Source organism: Ascidia mentula, chromosome 6 (assembly GCF_947561715.1).
Source record: "Ascidia mentula chromosome 6, kaAscMent1.1, whole genome shotgun sequence".
In the NCBI taxonomy this organism is placed as follows: Eukaryota; Metazoa; Chordata; class Ascidiacea; order Phlebobranchia; family Ascidiidae; genus Ascidia; species Ascidia mentula.
In genome coordinates, this window is record NC_138571.1 from 15,893,566 (window position 1) to 15,916,163 (window position 22,598).

At 37.4% G+C, this 22,598-nt stretch overlaps 2 protein-coding genes across 4 annotated transcripts in view; both read right to left on the minus strand.

The window, feature by feature from the left end:
* LOC145907490 (uncharacterized) overlaps positions 1-8,864 on the minus strand; it is a 49,420-nt gene extending 40,556 nt beyond the window's left edge. The window contains exons 1-12 of one of the 3 annotated variants that reach the window (XM_082994897.1): positions 8,279-8,864; positions 3,017-3,088; positions 2,511-2,641; positions 2,125-2,269; positions 1,873-2,066; positions 1,629-1,764; positions 1,425-1,528; positions 1,200-1,333; positions 1,010-1,091; positions 786-912; positions 350-534; positions 51-165 (exon numbers count right to left, since the gene is read on the minus strand). In XM_082994897.1, coding sequence (XP_082851023.1) covers positions 51-165; positions 350-534; positions 786-912; positions 1,010-1,091; positions 1,200-1,333; positions 1,425-1,528; positions 1,629-1,764; positions 1,873-2,066; positions 2,125-2,269; positions 2,511-2,641; positions 3,017-3,044 — 1,381 coding nt within the window. In that variant the 5' untranslated portion in view covers positions 3,045-3,088; positions 8,279-8,864. Of the gene's footprint in view, positions 1-50; positions 166-349; positions 535-785; positions 913-1,009; positions 1,092-1,199; positions 1,334-1,424; positions 1,529-1,628; positions 1,765-1,872; positions 2,067-2,124; positions 2,270-2,510; positions 2,642-3,016; positions 6,850-8,278 lie in introns of those variants that run through there. The other 2 variants (XM_082994898.1, XM_082994896.1) reach the window with 2 other exon arrangements.
* A 5,407-nt stretch (positions 8,865-14,271) lies between these two features.
* On the minus strand, positions 14,272-19,691 carry LOC145905865 (uncharacterized). The gene is made up of 12 exons (XM_082993175.1): positions 18,704-19,691; positions 18,334-18,478; positions 18,083-18,276; positions 17,867-18,002; positions 17,414-17,517; positions 17,206-17,342; positions 16,921-16,993; positions 16,702-16,825; positions 16,348-16,529; positions 16,089-16,206; positions 15,908-16,008; positions 14,272-15,226 (listed from the first exon to the last, which is right to left on the minus strand). Exons 1-12 carry the CDS (start codon positions 18,782-18,784, stop codon positions 15,059-15,061), a joined length of 1,563 nt encoding a protein of 520 aa, XP_082849301.1. The 5' UTR covers positions 18,785-19,691; the 3' UTR covers positions 14,272-15,058.
* Positions 19,692-22,598: the final 2,907 nt, after the last annotated feature.

A 22,598-nucleotide genomic window follows, 5' to 3' on the forward strand; every position in this document is an offset into this window, starting at 1 on the left:
TGTCCCACTTTCGCCCTTTAATTGTATAAGGAAAAAAACAATGTACTTACTTGAACGTGAGTGCGTAACTAGAAAATCAGCGTATGTTGGTGGAAAATCTTCGTACTTTGTCATGCAGCGAACGCTGTCAAAACCAATGGTATCTTCGGAGTTAGGGTTACAAGCCTACAAAACCGAAAATTTGCAAACAGGCGAATGCGTCACCATTCGTCGTTGATTACGTGAATGAAGTTGTACAAAACTCGATTTGGACATAGTATATGAGGCATTGAATTATACAAAATACAACAGCTTGTGAAATATGGAGATTTATTTGCAGTTTCTATCTGCCTAAATCTTCGGTCCATACCTGGATAAAGAGTATTTTTGGAACATTGATCAGTTGAGGAGAATTTTCCCCGTCAAAATCAGTCATCAGAGAGCCAACTGTAAAATCATCGTACCAATCCTCTCCTTTGTCATTTTTGTCATTCACAGTAAGCACGGCACAAAGAAATACGCTGTAAGGTTCTCCATCTTTCGCATCTTTGAAGTCTGAAAAATTATCATCACCAACATAATTTTTAGATTTCTGCAATTCTTGGATAAAAAATTCTTTACATAAAGCGTTGACGTCAATAAGCAAAGGCTTGCAGCGCTAAACTGTGACAGATGCAATAAAATTTAAACATAGGGTCGAATGAAGATTGTACTTTAAACCAGCATTCATCGAGCTACGCTGGTCTAATCGCAAAAGCTCTGTGTCCATGTTATTTTTGTAAATATTTGAAACTCTGGTTACTTACATGCTTTAATTTTTGCAGTCTTGTCTTCAGCGTTTTTGTACCGAATGACGCGAGTGGTAAAACCCATTTTGGTTGCAGTTTCTTTAAAGTTCTGTTCGTCCAGACAACCGTACTCTGAGCGGTAACTCTAAACACGTAGCAATATGCATCTCATTGGTGGATTGTCATACTTGAACAGGAGTACGGGCATTCACAACATTACTAAGTATAAAATTAAATCATACCTCGGAAGCTAAAATCAAAAAGTGGTTTGAGTTTGCGTGCTGGACTCTTTGATCAATAACTGTTGAAGAAACTCCTTTTCCACTAAAACATTGGTTTTACTTCAGTGTTTGGTTGTGCAGAAAAATATCATGGGTAAATTTTGGGCCATATACTAAATATTGTAATATTTTTTCTTTATAAACAACTCACAAACAAATGTCCTTGGTTAACTGTGTTGTGACCGACGCAATTTGCTTTTTAATGCATTTGGCTCTTGTCCCATTTACTTCCCTGGTAACTTTCATGTCATTTTCCGCTAAACTTCGGTTCATATGACACAAAACCTACACGTGAGTTAACCATGATTACACTATGCAAAATCACTTTTGAAATAGGAGAACTTATTTACACTTTAAATTTAAATTTGTTCACCACCTCGTTTATTGTAAACTTCGACTTTTCCAAAAAATGATCGAAGGAATCGCAAAGCGCTTGGATAAATGTAGTCCCTTTCGTCAACACGCGTCTTGACTTCGATTCTAAAAGCATAATTAAGCTATAAAATGCGCAAATTTTTTGCCGTTTACAAATTTTGCGAAAATTTTGAATTTAAATTTTTTTACATATTCATCACAAAACCTGGTATTGTAGAGTCTGCAATAAGGAAATGTGCTTCCGATCCTACGGACAGCTTTGTTACTTTTTGAAGGTCAGGCTTTTTGACATTCGATTTGGTGGAAGCATCAAATAAGTCTTCTCCATCTCCTCTACAAGCCTAAAATTGTTAAAATTTGTTTTTGTGCGTTTTTTGCATATTGTTTTAAACAGGTAAAGTTCAAACGGTAAAAAACAGCAGTTAGCAATTATTTTACTTTTTTTTTACCTGTATGAAAAAAATTTTTGGTTTTCCTGCCAATGGTGAGCACTTATTGGCGGTAAAGTGGCGCAGTATGTCGCGCTCAAGATTCAAATATGCGTCATGGCCTTTTAACTCTGGACCATTTTTGCCAGTTTCTCCGTGAGTGAGAAACGCACAAGCGAAGCACGAATAGTTTTCATTACAGAATTCAACTGCGTCTAAATACAGGAAATTACCTGTTGGTATTGCACAGTTACACACAACACCGTAACCTACAGTTTTCAAGTTTTTTCTTGATTTTGGTTTTTGTGAAGTCTTTAAATGTTTCAGGCTCAAATCCCAATTTTTTAGCAATGTCCTGCAGTCGTTGTGCATCTTTATCGGTCCCATTCCGTCGCTTCTCTGGGAGCCCCTCAAATTCCTTTTTCGCAAAAACAGATCGATCTTACGTTAAAAGTACACCTATAGGCTGTATTATACTGTCCTTTGCTTGCCGGCTTAAATATTTTATTATTTCTGACGAATTACCAATTTTTTGTGAAATAAGGAATTGATGGTGCCACATTTTAACAACATAGCGTCTTTCGTTACTTGACCAGAAAATATGGGCACTGTGCAGCAGCTTTTCTTTCAAGAAGTGTCCTTTTTGGTTTTTGTCCTACCTCTTGATTGAATATGTAAAATCTTCCAAGTTTTTCCTGGTTTGTAATCGGATAAGTTTTGTCTGTTACGTTGGAGCCAATGTTGCTGCCTTCTTCCATGTCGCTTGTGGAGATGCGGATTTTTGTATAACCTTAAATCACGGCTGAGGGTTAAAGAAAGATAGAAGTAATGTCAGTTGAAGTAAGTTAGCAAATTCTTGTATGATTTCTTTTTCTGGCCGACAGAGGTGATAATCGAAACGTTGTAGCTCAACTATATACATTTTGTTGATGTTATTGCATAAATTTTTAGCGCGCAAATCAATTCTTGATTTACATTGTAAATGCGTTTCGTCCACATGTTCTTGATTTGTGTTTTACTCAAGCTAAATTTTGTTAATTTGGTCAGTAAAACCATTACGACTGATTGTTATAGAAATTGAAAAAGTCGTGTTTGCAATTACTTTCAGGGTTGTGTTGGCCAAATAGGGCAGATCACGCAAGGGGATTTTGCAAATTAAACTCACCTTTAGAACTATCCTTCGAATTTATCATTTCTTGTCTTAGATTGATTCATGCCACATTTGGAGAGTTGTTTTCTGAGTACATAACGAAAATTCAGTTACAAATCTTCAATCCTGCGTATACAGCATCTAAACAATATTCTTTCGATTAGGGACGAAACCATACGTCCAAGTAGACAGTTTGTTGATTTAATTTAGACTGATTCTGTACAAATAGTTTAAAAATTGCGATAGCATATTCTTGCTTTTAAAATTCTTCAAATTCTGCAATCAGCCTTAATTCAGTAAAATCGTTTTTATGTTTCATTCATGTACGTTGACTGTGTAATAATAAAAAAGATGAGTTCCAAAAACACAAACTTGCACTTGCGTTATTGTTTGGCAAAACTCATGCTTGCGACCAAATACAAATAATTCGGCGTTCTACATGGCGCAAACCCAATGATTAACTTCAAATTTCGTGCCAGGACTGGCATTACTTTTGTTTAATGACTTTATTTTATTGGACCTAATATTGTTGCCTTCGGTGCTTGATCTTTCAATCTGTCGCGCATCAGAAAACTCACTCATGTGACATTTCATATTATCCCATTACATCACGTATGACTCGCCGCAAATATTGACAATTCACCGAAACTCAAGTTACGCCTTCTTTAACTTAATACTCTTCCCATGAAGTCGTAGCATGCTGTCAAAACGCTAAAGGTTGTTAACAACCCACTGGATGGAAAGTTTCCGAACCTCAATGTCGCGAGAAAGTTAAATTAATTAATTTAATTGTTGCATATTCACGTCATCGGCCTTTTAATGGCCAACTTTAAAACGAGTGCAAATAAAAACAACCCGTGGTCTCCTGTTCAAAGGGCAAATGCCTTTATCATGATGTTTCACCTCCTACACTGAAAAACAAATTGGTTGTCTAGAGGCCGAACATATTGGGTAGTTGCCACAAACCATGTTGGGTTGATTCGAGGGGAAACCCAATAAACTTAACTGGGTTGTAAAAACCCTCTGAGACAATGCACACCGTCGTGTAATTTGACACAACGCGGATTCGCCGCGTGTCATTGGATCGGTCCGTGGGTGTTTCACACTACAGATCTTAACAGGTTGACAATAGAGAGAACAACGTAAACCGCTAGGGTGATATAAAGCGAACAAAACAGTTCCTCCTAACCAAGAAACGATCAACGTTTTTGCAGGAAACCATCGCACACAAATGTTAGCACGAGTTTTGCCTAACAATAGCACGGGTGCGAATTTCTCCGATGTCATCTTCAACGACTTTCATGATTCCAAGCACCGCAGATCAATTTAAGTTGAAGGACATTAAATGGAGAAAGGTCAAAATTAAAAAAACGTATCTATATCCTGATTCTTTCGAACATTAAAATAGATTCCGTGCTGAATATTTTAATTAGGAACGGCACATTATTGCAAGAGGGGACAACTTTTCCACTCTTTGTAACAAGGTTTTGAAAGTCCTCAGGATTTTAGCCACTGAAACCACATCCTTGTTCACACGGTGCTTGCAACACCTTAATTGGGGAAAGCTACACAATTCGCAAGTTTGCCACACTGGGATTTGAACCCAGTATAACCTGTGTAAACCGCTGGTGTGTTACAAAGCATAACATGTAAGTGCTACATACAGAGGCAGAATTTTGCTTCGCATTACATCTCAACCGACAACAGTAAAAATATGTAAAAGAGTCATGTATTATTGTTTTAAACAAAGGAGCCACCATACAATATCACTTTGCTAATTCGGCATGTTAGTCTTGCGTTTAACCAATAAAAGTGCAGTTTGCTTCTGTTTTGAAATGTTTTTTGTAATATCCAATCATAGATTTTTTTTGTCTTGCTCAAATGACATTTTGTTTAAATCTTGCTCTAACCGAATACACAGCAACCAAAAGTTACATCAACCACCTTGCACAATGATTTTACCCTCTCAGACAATGCCACCGTCGTGTAATTTGACACGACGCGGATTCGCCGCGTGTCATTGGATATCAGTGCGTGGGTATTTCACACCACAGATCTTAACAGGTTGACAATAGAGAGAACAACGTAAACCGCTTGGGTGATACAACGCGAACAAAACAGTTCCTCCTACCAAGATACAATCAACGTTTTTACAGGAAACCATCGCGCACAAATGTTAGCACGAGTTTTGCCAAACAACAGCACGGGTGCAAATTTCTCCGATGCCATCTTTAACGACATTCATAATTCCAAGCACCACTGATATATTCAAGTTAGAGCACATTAATAGAGAATTTAAGATCAATATTAAAATTCGGTATCTATATCCGGATTCTTCCGATTATTGAAATAGATTCCTTGCATAATATTTCAATTCGGACCGGCACATTGTTGCAAGAGAAGACGAAGTTCAAACAAATGTCATTATGATACTAAACTTTCTCCAACTCAATATACACAGAGACAAAGTCATCAACCGCCGAGCAAAATGATTTTGCAGCATAAGACAATGAGCATCGTCGTGCTATTAAACACGACGCGGAAATGAATCACGTGTCCGTACTCTCGTGGATATTCAATGCGGTAATTTTACCCCAACGGGTTACAGGTTAAAAAGCAACACAATACAGAAGACAGCGTCTACCGCTGGTGTGATATAAAGCAAACAAAACAGTTCCTCCTCACCACAAAACAATTGCGAATCAACGGTTTATATGAAACAATCGCACAGCTATGGTTGGTATTTGTCAAATGTTAGCCCGAGTTTTGCCTAACAATAGCACGGGTGCAAATTTCTCCGAAGTCATCTTCAACGACATTCATGATTCCAAGCACCGCAGATCATTTTAAGTTGAAGGACATTAAATGGAGAATTTAAGGTCAAAATTAAAAAAAGTATCTATATCCTGATTCTTTCGAACATTAAAATAGATTCCGTGCTTAATATTTTAATTAGGGACGGCACATTTTTGCAAGAGGGGACAACTTTTCCACTCTTTGTAACAAGGTTTCGAAAGTCCTCAGGATTTTAGCCACTGAAACCACATCCTTGTTCACACGGTGCTTGCAACACCTTAATTGGGGAAAGCTACACGATTCGCATGTTTGCCACACTGGGATTTGAACCCAGTATAACCTGTGTAAACCGCCGGTGTGTGACAAAGCATAAGATGTAAGTGCTACATGCAGAGGCAGAATTTTGCTTCGCATTACTTCTCAATCGACCACTGTAAAAAAATGTAAAAGAGTCATGTATTATTGTTTTAAACAAAGGAGCCACCATACAATAGCACTTTGCTAATTCGGCATGTTAGTCTTGCGTTTAACCTATAAAAGTGCAGTTTGCTTCTGTTTTGAAATGTTTTTTGTAGTATCCAATCATAGTTTTTTTTTTGTCTTGCTCAAATGACATTTTGTTTAAATCTTGCTCTAACCGAATACACAGCGTCCAAATGTTACATCAACCACCTCGCACAATGATTTTACCATCTGAGACAATGCCACCGTCGTGTAATTTGACACGACGCGGATTCGCCGCGTGTCATTGGATCGGTCCGTGGGTATTTCACACTACAGATCTTAACAGGTTGACAATAGAGAGAACAACGTAAACCGCTTGGGTGATATAAAGCGAACAAAACAGTTTTCCTACCAAGAAACGATCAACGTTTTTACAGGAAACCATCGCACACAAATGTTAGCACGAGTTTTGCCAATCAATAGCACGGGTGCGAATTTCTCCGATGCCATCTTTAACGACTTTCACGATTGCAAGCATCACTGATATATTTATTTTAATGGACATTAATAGAGAATTTAAGATCAATATTAAAATTCGGTATCTATATCCGGATTCTTCCGATTATTGAAATAGATTCCTTGCATAATATTTTCGGACCGACACATTATTGCAAGAGAAGACGAAGTTCAAACAAATGTTATTATGATACTAAACTTTCTCCAACTCAATATACACAGAGACAAAATCATCAACCGCCGAGCACAATGATTTTGCAGCGTAAGACAACGAGCATCATCGTGCTATTAAACACGAGGCGGAAAAGAATCACGTGTCCGTACTCTCGTGGATTCCCATGTGGTAATTTTACCCCAACAAGTTACATTGTTAAAAAGCAACACAATACAGAAGACAGCGTCTACCGCAGGTGTGATATAAAGCAAACAAAACAGTTCCTCCTAACCAAGAAACAATTGCAAATCAACGTTTTTTCAGGACACAGTCATACATGTATGAATAGTATTGTCAAATGCGAGCACGAGTTTTGCCAAACAATCACACGGGTGTAGATTTCTCGCAATGCCATATTGCACGACATTTATAATTCCAAACTCCATTGACTAATTTAAATTAAAGGGCATTAGTTAGAGGACTTGTGTTTGAAAACGAATTTATTTGTTTTTGTTTTACGCATATTTTGTTGCTTTCTTTGTTTTTACTTGACCTCTATGCACTTTAATTCACATATTTTTCTTGGTTATATTCCTGCATATTTAATATGTATCGGTATTTGTTTCACCTTTTCACAGTTTAATTTGGCACGCTTGAGCAGTCGTGTTTGGGTGGCAGACATGTGGTACGCTAATTAGTTAAGGTGCTGACGGGCGAAGTAATCAGTGGCAAGCCCGACAGTTCTCTGGTGGTGACGCATGGTGAGGACCGGTTGTTTTTGTGAGGTGCCGTTGTGTGATGTTTGTAGCGCTGTGGTCTGATAGAGACTGGTTGTTGGGCGCCAGATGAAGTGCTGTCCTCTTTTATGCAAGCGCCAAAAAACAAACGCTTTAATCGTTTTTAGCCTTTATTATACGTATTATCGTATGTTTTTGTAAATGCAAAAGTAGTCATCAATGTGGTTGCGCGACTCCAGATCTTCGCGGTAGGCCGCCAATGCAGGGTACCCTGGGCATTTACCGAGTTGTACTAATTTCGGCTACACGTTCAATGATTGGATTTGGCGTCCATTTTGGGATTCGCTACATTGTCAAAACAGGGTCTTTGAGCAATACTTCGATTCGGAATTCCACATTACCACAAAAGAATACAACGTTTTCAAAGTTTCTAACAAGGTTTCAAGAATCCTTAAACGATGTTAACGTCTAACATATCCCTCATATATCACTTGTTGCCTGCACCACTTTTTTTGCACACAAATGTACACGTTGTTTCGACTTATAAGATGTCATCAGTGCAGCTTGTGATTGTGGCATGGGGCTATAGCTTTTACACTGGAAGGCAAACAGATATACATTGTGCGGTACCTTTTATTCAACGTCGATCCGCTGGGTGTCCAATTCACTTAAAAAACTATGACACGAGGACGAAGCGCTTCCGTAGAAAATATTGAGAAAACCTCATTCCAACAAATTAACAACTTTGTAACTCGCCGTGTGATGTAATATCGGTACAGTTTTGCAAACGTACCCTTACAAAAAAGTTAACTAAATACAACCTTATTTTAAAAACGCCAGGAGTTGAACCCAGGATGTCTTGGCCCCTATCTCAGTGGTTAACCTTTAACCTTTCTCCTCTCATTTCCCACAAATCAGTTTTGACGAAATCCTTGTTTTTAAATTTTGTAACTTAGAATTTGAGTATTCCATTTTTGTCACATTGCGTGATCAAATGCCAAGTGTACGACACAGGGAGAATACAGAATATAACATTCTTCTTGCAAATACTATGGTATATTTCGATGCAAACTAATTGATCACCTACAACCTTATAACTTCCCACTGGTTAATTAGAGCCACTGATTGATCTGGATTGACAATGCACTGCATACAGATCGTTGGTGGCAAAAATGCACAATGCTTTCGTTCTAAAATAAAAGCAACAATGTTAGCTTTTGCATTCTGTCTCGTTAAATCTGGCACTGTAGCGGTAATGGGTCTTGCTCAAGTGACGTTTTGTTTAAATCTTGCTCTAACCGAATACACAGCGACCAAATGTTACATCAACCACCTTGCACAATGATTTTACCCTCCAACACAATGCCACCGTCGTGTAATTTGACACGACGCGGATTCGCCGCGTGTCATTGTATATCGGCCCGTGGGTATTTCACACCACGGATCGCAACAGGTTGGTAATAGAGAGAACAACGTAAACCGCTTGGGTGATATAAAGCGAACAAAACAGTTCCTCCTACCAAGAAACAATCAACGTTTTTACAGGAAACCATCGCGCACAAATGTTAGCACGAGTTTTGCCAAACAATCACACGGGTGCGAATTTCTCCGATGCCATCTTTAACGACTTTCACGATTCCAAGCACCGCAGATCAATTTAAGTTAAATGGAGAATTTAAGGTCAAAATTAAAAAAAGTATCTACATCCTGATTCTTTCGAATATCAAAATAGTTTCCGTGCTTAATATTTTAATTAGGAACGGCACATTATTGCAAGAGAGGACAACTTTTCCACTCTTTGCAACAAGGTTTCGAAAGTCCTCTGGATTTTAGCCACTGAAACCACATCCTTGTTCACACGGTGCTTGCAACACCTTAATTGGGGAAAGCTGCACGATTCGCCTGTTTGCCACACTGGGATTTGAGCCCAGTATAACCTGTGTAAACCGCTGGTGTGTGACAAAGCATAAGATGTAAGTGCTACATACAGAGGCAGAATTTTGCTTCGCATTACTTCTCAACCGACCACAGTAAATATATGTAAAAGAGTCATGTATTATTGTTTTAAACACAGGAGCCACCATACAATGACACTTTGCTAATTCGGCATGTTAGTCTTGCGTTTAACCTATAAAAGTGCAGTTTGCTTCTGTTTTGAAATGTTTTTTTGTAGTATCCAATCAAAGATTTTTTTTGTCTTGCTCAAATGACATTTTGTTTAAATCTTGCTCTAACCGAATACACAGCGACCAAATGTTACATCAACTACCTTGCACAATGATTTTACCCTCCAACACAATACCACCGTCGTGTAATTTGACACGACGCGGATTCGCCGCGTGTCATTGTATATCGGCCCGTGGGTGTTTCACACCACAGATCTTAACAGGTTGACAATAGAGAGAACAACGTAAACCGCCTGGATGATATAAAGCGAACAAAACAGTTCCTCCTACCAAGAAACAATCAACGTTTTTACAGGAAACCATCGCGCACAAATGTTAGCACGAGTTTTGCCAAACAACAGCACGGGTGCAAATTTCTCCGATGCCATCTTTAACGACTTTCATGATTGCAAGCACCACTGATATATTTATTTTAAGGGACATTTAATAGAGAATTTAAGATCAGTATTAAAATACGGTATCTATATCCGGATTCTTCCGATTATTGAAATAGATTCCTTGCATAATATTTTGATTAGGAACGGCACATTATTGCAAGAGAAGACAAATTTCAAACAAATGTCATTATGATACTAAACTTTCTCCAACTCAATATACACAGAGACAAAATCATCAACCGCCGAGCACAATGATTTTGCAGCATAAGACAACGAGCATCGTCGTGCTATTAAACACGACGCGGAAATGAATCACGTGTCCGTACTCTCGTGAATTCCAATGTGGTAATTTTGCCCCAACGAGTTACAGGTTAAAAAGCAACACGATACAGAAGACAGCGTCTACGGCTGGTGTGATATAAAGCAAACAAAACAGTTCCTCCTCACCACAAAACAATTGCGAATCAACGGTTTTACATGAAACAATCGCACAGCTATGGTTGGTATTTGTCAAATGTTAGCACGAGTTTTGCCTAACAATAGCACGGGTGAGAATTTCTCCGATGTCATCTTCAACGACTTTCATGATTCCAAGCACCGCAGATCAATTAAAGTTGAAGGACATTAAATGGAGAATTTATGGTCAAAATTAAAAAAGTAACTATATCCTGATTCTTTCGAATATTAAAATAGATTCCGTGCTTAATATTTTAATTGGGAACGGCACATTATTGCAAGAGGGGACAACTTTTCCACTCTTTGTAACAAGGTTTCGAAAGTCCTCATGATTTTAGCTACTGAAACCACATCCTTGTTCACACGGTGCTTGCAACACCTTAATTGGGGAAAGCTACACGATTCGCCTGTTTGCCACACTGGGATTTGAACCCAGTATAACCTGTGTAAACCGCTGGTGTGTTACAAAGCATAAGATGTAAGTGCTACATACAGAGGCAGAATTTTGCTTCGCATTACTTCTCAACCGACAACAGTAAAAATATGAAAAAGAGTCATAAATTATTGTTTTAAACAAAGGAGCCACCATACAATGACACTTTGCTAATTCGGCATGTTAGTCTTGCGTTTAACCTATAAAAGTGCAGTTTGCTTCTGTTTTGAAACGTTTTTTGTAGTATCCAATCATAGCTTTTTTTTTGTCTTGCTCAAATGACATTTTGTTTAAATCTTGCTCTAACCGAATACACGCGACCAAATGTTACATCAATCACCTTGCACAATGATTTTTCCCTCTAAAAAAAAACCACCGTCGTGTAATTTGACACGACGCGGATTCGCCGCGTGTCATTGGATCGGTCCGTGGGTATTTCACACCACAGATCTTAACAGGTTGACAATAGAGAGGAGAACGTAAACCGCTTGGGTGATATAAAGCGAACAAAACAGTTCCTCCTAACCAAGAAACAATCAACTTTTTTACAGGAAACCATCGCACACAAATGTTAGCACGAGTTTTGCCAATCAATAGCACGGGTGCGAATTTCTCCGATGCCATCTTTAACGACTTTCATGATTGCAAGCACCACTGATATATTTATTTTAAGGGACATTTAATAGAGAATTTAAGATCAGTATTAAAATTCGGTATCTATATCCGGATTCTTCCGATTATTGAAACAGATTCCTGGCATAATATTTCAATTCGGACCGGCACATTATTGCAAGAGAAGACAAATTTCAAACAAATGTCATTATGATACTAAACTTTCTCCAACTCAATATACACAGAGACAAAATCATCAACCGCCGAGCACAATGATTTTGCAGCATAAGACAATGAGCATCGTCGTGCTATTTAACACGACGCGGAAATGAATCACGTGTCCGTACTCTCGTGGATATCCAATGTAGTAATTTTACCCCAACGAGTTACAGGTTAAAAAGCAACACAATACAGAAGACAGCGTCTACCGCTGGTGTGATATAAAGCAAACAAAACAGTTCCTCCTCACCACAAAACAATTGCGAATCAACGGTTTTACATGAAACAATCGCACAGCTATGGTTTGAATTTGTCAAATGTTAGCACGAGTTTTGCCAAACAATCAATCGGGTGCGATTTCTGCGATGCCATCTTTAACGACTTTCATGATTCCAAGCACCGCAGATCAATTTAAGTTAAATGAAGAATTTAAGGTCAAAATTTAAAAAAAATATCTATATCCTGATTCTTTCGAATATTGAAATAGATTCCGTGCTTAATATTTTAATTAGGAACGGCACATTATTGCAAGAGGGGACAACTTTTCCACTCTTTGTAACAAGGTTTCGAAAGTCCTCAGGATTTTAGCCACTGAAACCACATCCTTGTTCACACGCTGCTTGCAACACGTCTTTTATAAATTGCAACAATTTTGTGTTTGAATTTGTTTCAAAAAGGTTCATATTCTAACCAATTCATGCAATGATAAAACTACTAAGTTATTTTCTTGTTCACACTGGGGATTCGAGATTACTTTTCTTAAATAGGAAACGCTACACTCTAGCAAAACACCTGAGAGTTCTTTTTAGATAAAAAAAAAAGTTTGGGAAACACTGCCCGTCACTACCAATGCTTGAACCTTACTGAATACTGATAAAAAACAGGAACATGATTCATCTGTTTGTAGTGAAAGGTTAAACGGACATCTATGAATGGCCAACATGAAGCCTTCTTTGAAAAGGCCTATGGCGCCACCCAGTGCTTGCGGTTTAGAACGCCAAATGAACACTTTGTTTTCAACTGGTATATTCGCAACAAAACGCTTTTGGGCGTTTCGTGAGTGACATTATACACAGAAAGTTAACGATATTCACAACTTCCTGGGAAGTTAATGTTCGAAACTTATACGTTTTTCTTATCCTTTGCGTGCCTTATGTATTAAACTGAACGATACACTGACCCTTGCCTGTCGGTCGAAATGCAAAAAAAAACTTGTTCCATATCTTCACGCACTTTCAGAGTTTCAATGCAACCTTGCATGGTGACACGACAAAGGGCACAGTTTTCGTTAAATAAAACTAAAAAAAATAAAAAGTAACCTTGCTACGCCTGTCCATTATTCTCTGTTTCAAACCTTTCCGCCCCTCGACCCATATTCCCGTAACATATGAGCACACACCCTTGGATGAATGCCATTGCCGCTTTATATGTGTATTCTTAATGTCCTAGACTTGGTATTTAACGTAAAGCAGATGTTAGAAACAGGCCATCTCTCTATGATAAGTTTCACCTGTAATTGTTGCAATATCCCCGCATTGTTTGTGTTGAATTCTACCGCATGTTTTTCCGTCTCCACCTTTTCACAATTCGTTGTCAAACATACCAACTAGGTTTTGTCCCGTACATGACGTAGTAACCCCTTTCCATATGAACCTTTGGCATAAACATTTTTGGCGCCTTTTTAAAACTCGGAACAATGAAATGTTTGGCAAACTTTTGTTTGATTTGCAGTCTTGTCTATTCGCTACATTAGCCTGTGCCTTTAAATTCCACGTCGGTATGTAAACAATGTACGGTACTGTCGTAGTTTCGTTTGTATGAAGCACATATCCCTTATCACATTATCAGTTGCGTTACAACAGTTTCATTTTGGTTTTCATCCAAGTCCTCTATGTTCGCGTATGCACCCTCGATACAGTCGTAATTTTCGTACGATGAAAAGCTCTTACGTGTTTCATGTGAAGCTATGTGGGGTTCGTAATCCGAACCGCCCTTGACCGGTGCCCTTTTCATTGTGTTGATACATTAGATTACAATGCATTCTGCTTCACTGCCGCACTCTACATCGAAAAGGCCGCCAGGTCTTCGGGGTATTCTCCAATAGAAAAACATGTTGAAAAATGTGATCAGTGTGACAGGATTTTTGTTTCAGCTCTGGTAACTGAATCGGTTTGAAATTACATAATTTGTTGTCATTTAAATGTTTGGTAAAGTCACCTGCATTTTTTTGAAGTATATCTCCCACAGTTTTACACTGTGTTTGTGGCAATAATTTGTCTGAAAATTGCACCGTAAACTGTTGGACATTGTTTGGGCGTTAGTACATGTACAGAAAATATCGCCACTGTGGGTTCTTGTATTTACAAAAGCATGATCCAACAACACGTACAAATAAAAACTGCCCATAGGAGGGAACAACCGTGATTATATGGGAAGAGAAGCTAATTACAATCCAGCATTGGAATGATTAACAGGGTGCGAAATGAAGTAATACAGGGCACGAACAACGCTATGCTTCACCGATCACAATCACTACTGTTTACTACATCGCTACTGTTTATTATCCACTACGTGTACACCTGAAAAATGTTACGATTGGCAAATCGCTAAAGAACTCTCATGTTTCAACATGCTAACAAAGCAAAGTCATAAAAATCTACAGTGACATGTCAAGAACAATTTCGTGTTATAAAGGACCTGCACACATAATTTCACGCTTCTGTCACGGAATTATTTCCTGGTTTAAAAACGGCCCATCACCAAAACCAAAGTCTCTCACACTGAATTCACTAAATGGGCGTCTCTTTAATAAACGAACTAAAACGATGATAAAACGTAGCACCTCTTCGCACCGGCTAATCAACCAATCAACGGTTTACACGGAAATCAATGGAGCGTTGGGACGTGGCAAACATAGAAAAATGACTATAGTGTGAATATAAAGTGCGAGAAAAGATGGAAAACAAAAGCATAGTGCGATGTGATGTGCGCATATAAGTAATAAAGAGTGATTTAAATAAACAACGCAGGTGAACAAATAAATGTGTGACCTACTTTTGTCGCTATTCACACTACCAGTATCGGGCCAATAATTTGCTAGTATCGGGCCAATAACACTACAAAAATACTATAAAAACATATCATTGATTAATGATAGTTTTTGTTTTTTTTTTCTTCTTAATTTTTCTTCATTCTTTTTGGTTGCCACGCTCACCGGCTGTGTAAGATGCGTTGTCACCTGAGGAACGTCTACAAGACTTACAAGTGACATCTTCAAATTCACTTGTTGCATGATCTGCGACAAAATGTATGTCATGAATTAAATTCGTGTTTGAATTACTTTGAGATTGGACACTAAGACAATCGACACAAGGAAGGACTATTTTGATGGACCTCCTTTTAATATTGTAGGGATTAGAATCGCTACCCAATACTATAGAAATGATGGCGCAGGCGAAATGTGAGAGAATAAAGGCCTAACTTTCACGCTGCAGGATTCACTGGAAAACACTTTTAATCCGACTAAAAACAGTTTATATCAGACTTGATACGTCTCGGTAATGGCAGTAGTGTCTTTTCACAGCAATAATATGGAATTGAAAGGAGCATGTAATACACTGATAGACTGAAAGACTTACCAGCTCATTGGCAAACACAAATGCAGTGCGGTTTTAAACGGTACATTCACGTGAAGTATCCTGATTTACAGCGTCCATATTCATCCGATACAATAGTTTTTTAACGCTTTACATCAGTAGTTATGTTGCAACAACATAACTACTTTCAGGCTGTGCCCTGATCGGCTACCTTCGACATCATTCTTCAGTAAAGAATTTATTTTAGTCTTTTGGAATATATTGAATCGTATCCAAAATAGAGTGATAACGCAACAACTATGGCAAACGCATATGTTTTGTGGTTTAAACCGGGCATACATGCATGATATTGTGATGGGTTCTGAGCTTTTATTTCTTACTTGCAAAATATCCAACTTGTTCTGAAACTCAAGCAGACAATCGCACAAACTGGTGACAAACACTGATTTGTGGCCGCCTCGTTCGCCGTCTTCGTATCGGCCTGTGAGATAAAACGTGCCCTCAAATGTATTTACTCGTAATAACTTCTTACTAGTTCAAGAAAAAAGTACAAATAATTACTCGAGCGGGAGTGCGATACTAGAAAATCGGCATATGTTGGGTGAATGCAAGGGTATTCTGCCATGTGATGACAGTAATCGAAATCTTCAGTGGTATCATCGAAGATAGGGTCACAAGCCTTCAAAAAAGGAAAAGAAATATCAACAATACCTTGTTATTTCCTATAAAGTTCCACGCTACAATACCGATTTGAATACAGGAAAGATTACAATTGAACATAACAATATTTATAGTTGTGTGTGTCGAAATGTTGAAATACCTGGATAAAAAGCAATTTTGGAACTTTGCTCAGTTTAGGACATTTGTCCCCGTCTAATTCGCTCATCAGGGCCCCAACTGTAAAGTCATCGTGAGGATGTTTTCCCCTGCCATTGCTGTCATTCACAGTGAGCACGGCGCAAAGAAATACGCTAGGTTCAGTGATTTCAGCACTGATGACATCTGCGAGAAACAGTAATATTGAAGTATATTTATCACAATAAAATTTATTACAAGACTTAAATAACAAGTTCATACTCTCTCAAACATTGTGGCAATTCGGTCTGAATTATTTCTACAACTGTGACCAGTGCTCGAAGAAATTTCTATAACACAAATTCCTATTGCTTACGACCTTTAATTTTTGCAGACATGTCTTTTGTGTTTGTGTACGAAATCTTATGAATGGAAAAACCCATCTTTTCTGCAGTGTTCTGTAAGTTATGTTGGTCCGCTAAACCGTACTCTGTGTTGTATCCCTAAACAAGGAGCAGTTTTGTGTGAAATTAAATATGTACTTCATTGTTTACTTAAGTGCATTAACGTCATCATTTAAGGTAAACTTTCATCATACCTCGGAAGATAATATCAAAAAATTATTTGAAATTGCATGAAATTGGAGATTCATCGGCGGAAGTCCATTTCCTCTGAAAACATTAGGTTTTAATCACTGATGTTAAGGCCCATTTGCTTCTGCAGATAATTCTTTTTCATTTTGATTGCGCAAACAAAGATTGTGTGTTATTTTCGTTCCACAACAAACTTGTATGTTTAAAAAAACATTTTGTGTGCTTCCTTACGGAGAAGGTATAAATTTGTTTGAAATTTTTTGAATTTTGCTAATATATAATCAACTTACTTTAACAAAATGTCCTTAGTTAATTGTGTTGTGACAGAAGCAATTTCTTTCTTAATGCAATTGATATCCTCTCCCTTTATTTTCCTGACCACCGCCATATCTTTTTCGGCCAAACTTTTGTTCGTATGGTACAACACCTAAAAGTAAACAAATTAGTATTTGTTTTACTATGGAACACAATGCAATGTAACTTTGAAAGCACACCGACCTCGTTCAGAGTGAATTCCTTCTTTTCTAAATAATGTGCAAAAGAGCTACAAAGCGTTTGAACAAATAAAGTCCCTTTTACCTTCAAGCGCCTTGACTTAGATTCTAAGAGAATATACTTTGTATTTGTATACACACCAATTTGAACCAAATCAAAACTATGATTAGATTACTAGGAGAAATTAATACTTTGGTTTGTGAAATATGGTTGGCCGGTCGCCTAATCCCTTTTTTGATTTTTTTTCTGGTACGTTAAGATAGATATGATGGTCAATACGAAAAAACACAGGCGAAGTTTTTGTGACATATTCAGTTAGGGTAGTTAGGTACGAGTTAGGTTGCAGCCAAATCAACAACGATTACCGCCTAAACATGCAGAAAGTGGCATCGCTAACGTTGTTTGTTTTAACAAAAGGTTAGCTCACTTAATTTTTAAATTTTTTTATCATAAAACCTGGCAACGTAGAATATGCAATGAGGAAATGAGCTTCCGGTGCCACGGACAACTCCGTTACTTTTTTAAGGTCAGGCTTTTGAAGGCATCTGTTGGATGGAGTTTCGAATAAATTTTCCCCATCTCCTCTACACGCCTAAAAGAATATATAAATGCGTATATTTGTTTGGTAGCTTTTTACTTTGGCATGAAAAATTTGAATTACACACGAATCACCTGTATGAAAAATAATTTGGGAATTTCTGACAATGGTGCACATTTCGCAGCGGTAAAGGGGGACAGTATGTCTTGCGCAATATCCAAAAAACCGTCGTATGCTGCCAGCTTTAGAACATTTTCCTTTTTTCTGCCATGAGTGAGAAATGCACACGCAAAACATGAGTAGCTCTCGTCTTGGTAACTAACTGCATCTACACACGGAAAATTAGCGGTGCGATCTTGTACGTTTATGTAACACTGGTACTTACAATCATTAAGTTTCTGCTTTATGGCAATTTTTTTGTAGTCGGTGAATAAATCAACATCAAAATGCATTTTTTGAGCAACCTCTATTAGTTTTTGTACATCTTTATCGGTCCCATCCCGTGTTTTATCGGGATGACCTATGAAGTGCTATTACAAGTAAGAAGAATGTCCAGTCTTGATTAAGACGCATCCGTATAGGTCAAAGTACCAATGTAAGACCATAGAGTATAAAAATTCAAGTTTATTAGAAATCTTTTTTACAAAAATAGGGACGAAATTTCTACATGACAAAATTACGTAACGTTGATTGTTACTGGACAAAAACATATTTCCGCATTGCGAAAATGCTGCTATTTGGAAGCCATTTTCTACCTTCTGATTGAAGATCAAAAATCTTCCAAGCTTATTTTGGTTTTTAACTGCATATGAAAGGCTCGGTACGCTGGAGCTCATGTCGCTTTCTTCGTCTGTATCGCTTGTGGCGATACAATGGATGTTGAATAAACTTTAAAGTTGCAATGCTTTTTCTATTATAACCAAATGCAATAGGTTAAAGATAGATGGAAATATTATTATTTGAAGTAAATCGCAAATTCTCGCAAGATTTTTTTTCTGGCCGATTGGAGGTAGCAATCGAAACTGCGTGCATTTATGATGCTAATCAATTGTTCGCACTTTATTTTGCTTGATTTACATTGTAAATACGTTACGTCCAAATACTCTTGGTATTTATTACTTTAACCAAATTTTGTTAATTTAGCCAGTAAAACAATTTCGACTGATTTGTATAGAAGTTGACAAAAAAGTGGTGTTTGCAATTATTCTTTGAGGCTCGTTGGCCAAATAGAAAACTAAGGAATCTAATTTGTCATTTCTCGTATTAGGTTTTCGGTTGTTATATAGTTGATTCGTGGCACGTTTGGAGAGTCGGCTCTTGAGACACATAACGGAAATTTCAGTTACAAATCTTCAATCCGGCAAATACAGCACCGAAAAGTATTGTTGTGATTGGGCACGCCATATCGACCTTATAGTGAAACCATACGTCCAAATAGATAATTTGTTAATTTAATTGAGACTAATTCTGTATGAATATTGTAAAAATTGTGATCACATATTTCTGCCTTTAAAATCTCCAAAATTCTGCAAACATGCCGTAAATTCAGTAAATTTGTTTGTATGTTTCATTCATGTACGTTGATTGTTTTCCAGCATTCCTTAAGTGCCAATAAAAGGTTGTATAATAGGATCAGATTCATTCCCGCACATGTTTTGTTTAAATTTATTGCGATTTTAAAGAGATGGATACCAAAATTAGTTTCGGTTTATTCGTCCGAATTTTTTCGGCAACTTTTGCCGAATATTCGGAAAAAATCAGTGCCCCCAAAAGTTGAACTAAAAAGGAGCTCTTATTACAAACACAGAAAGCAGTCCATTCATTGATTCAGTGGACTGATAGACTGATTTCATACAAACATACTGCATTTGGGACCTATAATGTTGTTTTCATGCCTCATCCTGCTGCAATCTGCTTTCAATCAGAGGTTCACATTTAAATGCATAAAACCTCGTAAAGTTTCGAGCCAAAGTTCGAACCAAGTTTCGAGTTTCTTTTATATAATGACTTTTTTATTGTTTTCAGCTGATTTAACAAGGCGTTTGGTTCGGAAAAATCCATACTATAAAAGTTGCACTCTGGGGACCTAATATTGTTGCCTTCGGCGCTTCATTTTTCAATCTGTCTCGCATCAGAAAACTCACTAATGTGACATTTGCACGGACATGAGTTCCTGTACACAAATAATAAGTCACACGCAATTTGCCTGCTAAGTCATGGTTCGTGTTATAAACTATTAGTTCAGGCAAGGCACGCAATTGCATGAAAACTGCGTGCTGTTTAATCCCCTGTGTTTTATGAAATTTAATCTACACTATAATACAGCTTATCGCATGCATTGGAGTATCGGTGGAATTTCATCATTCCCACTGAAAAAAATTCAAACTTTACAAGCACATAGCATTGCGAAAGATTTTATATCTCGTCATTGGAGCTGAACAAGCCTTCGTTATATGTCCCTTGTTATACAGTTACAAACAAAAGACGTCAATAGTCTGTGCCATAAAAATCTTGTCGTAACTGGAAGCGTTCTGTTCACCCCGGGTTGGAAAGACAGTTGAAATGTTAAATAAATCATTAACTTGTCCGCCGAAAATAGAATACAGCGTTTGGATTTTTATACAATAACGCACACCTGAGGTGTCAGCGCCTTCAGTGCATATTTTCGGTCGTTTTCTTGGGACTGGACATCTTTCTTCGATGTGGCAATAACTTTATGATTATAGTAACTAGATATTAACGGAAGGTTGACGCTATTCACAAAATCAAAAATAAATTATAATAAGGAAAAAGTTTTACCAACAGATTAAAGATTCAGCAAAAAAATTTAACTGAAAAAATCCGGGGTTTAGTGCACTACGTTATCATTTCTCTTATAAACCGCTTGACAGCAACACATTGACAGCCTATAAGTATTCTTTCATATTTGTACGTCATAATCACTTCTGCATAAAATACAAAATCAAATGCATATTTTGGCGTTAGAAACAACTGCGGCAACTGTAAGACTTTTGCAGTATCTGCGAAATATATAAATAACAAAATATTTACGTGAAAGCCATTTTGTCAGGATAATAATGATAGAAGTTAATTTATGCAAAACTGGCGTCGAAACAATTTGTGCTGCGTTTGTAGCTTATTTTTTAACTGTTAGTCACCTGCACATAAATGTAACCACTGACACACATTTGCCGAATATCCAGATAATACACTAAAAGGGCAACGCGAAATTTTTACTAAAATAAGATCTAAGTGCTGAGGTTGCATGGGTGACACAATATACGAATTTTAATTTAACGAAAACGAATTTTAACGAAAAACGTTTCAAAATCAAGTGCAAAAAAATTAAAAACAATTAAATCCTGGCTTGATTGGTAGATAATTAAAAGTAATTGCTTAGCATTACTTTATTACAGTAAAAATATGTGAAGGAGTCATGTATCATTATTATTTAAGACACAGGAATCATCATATAATAACACTTTGCTAATTCGGCATGTTAGTCTTGCGTTTAACCTATAAAAAGCAGTTTGCTTCTGTTCTGAAATTTTGGCACTTTCGTAGATGTCGTTTACGCCTCGCCAGGCCTCGTCCTGCAAAAGTTATTGGGCTTCCCCTCATGATACATGACCCACATTGCACAATGTTTTACCAGTGCGTTGTGTAATTTGACACAAGGCTGAAAAGAATCTCGTGTCGTTGGATATCGAATGTGGTAATTTCACTTCCACGGTTTCAGGTTAAAAAGCAACATGTAGAGAATAACGCAAAGTGCTGAGGTGATGTGTAGCAAAACAAAACAGTTCCTCCTAACCACAAAACAATTGCGGACCAACGTTTTCACAAGACATAATCCCACACAAATTCGAGCGCAAGTTTTGACAAACAACAACTCGAGTGAAACGACATTCATGATTCCACGCACCACCGGCTGGCTTTTAAACTAGAAGGCAAACAGATATACACTTCGTGGTACCTTTTGACAAAACCTGTAATTTTTTCTCTCGTAAAAATTAACAACAATTTTAAAATGTCCAATGACTTGCTTGATTAATGCAAAGCTGACATTGAAACATTTTGTGCTACGTCTTTAGCCTATATTTTGAACCGTTCAACCACTGCCAAAATAATACAAACATTGACAACGTAAGCCCAATAACTGGCCAACACACTAAACACAACAGTTTGTACTAAAATAAGATGTAAGTGCTGAGGTTGTATCGGTGACAAAACAAACGAAAATTTCATTGAGAAACGTCACAAAATCAAGTGAAGAATAACAGAAAACTGTTTGCAAAACATGTAAATCCCGAATTTTGGTTAGGAAATAACATACAGAGGCATATGTTACTTCGCATTACTTCTCAATCCGATAACAGTAAAAATATGTAAAAGAGTCAAATATATTGACACTTTGCTAATTCGGCATGTTAGTCATGCGTTTAACCTATAAAAAGTGCAGTTTGCTTCTGTTCTGAAATGTTTTTTGTAGTATCCATTTAAAGCTGTTACATTCTGTCTCGTTAAATCTCACACTGGTTAAATCACGAGACAAAATGATCCTGCGCAATGATTTTGTCACTTGATCCATCGTTGTTTCCCATTTACACGACGTGCGGAAAGAATCTCGTGTCACTAGATATCCCCTGT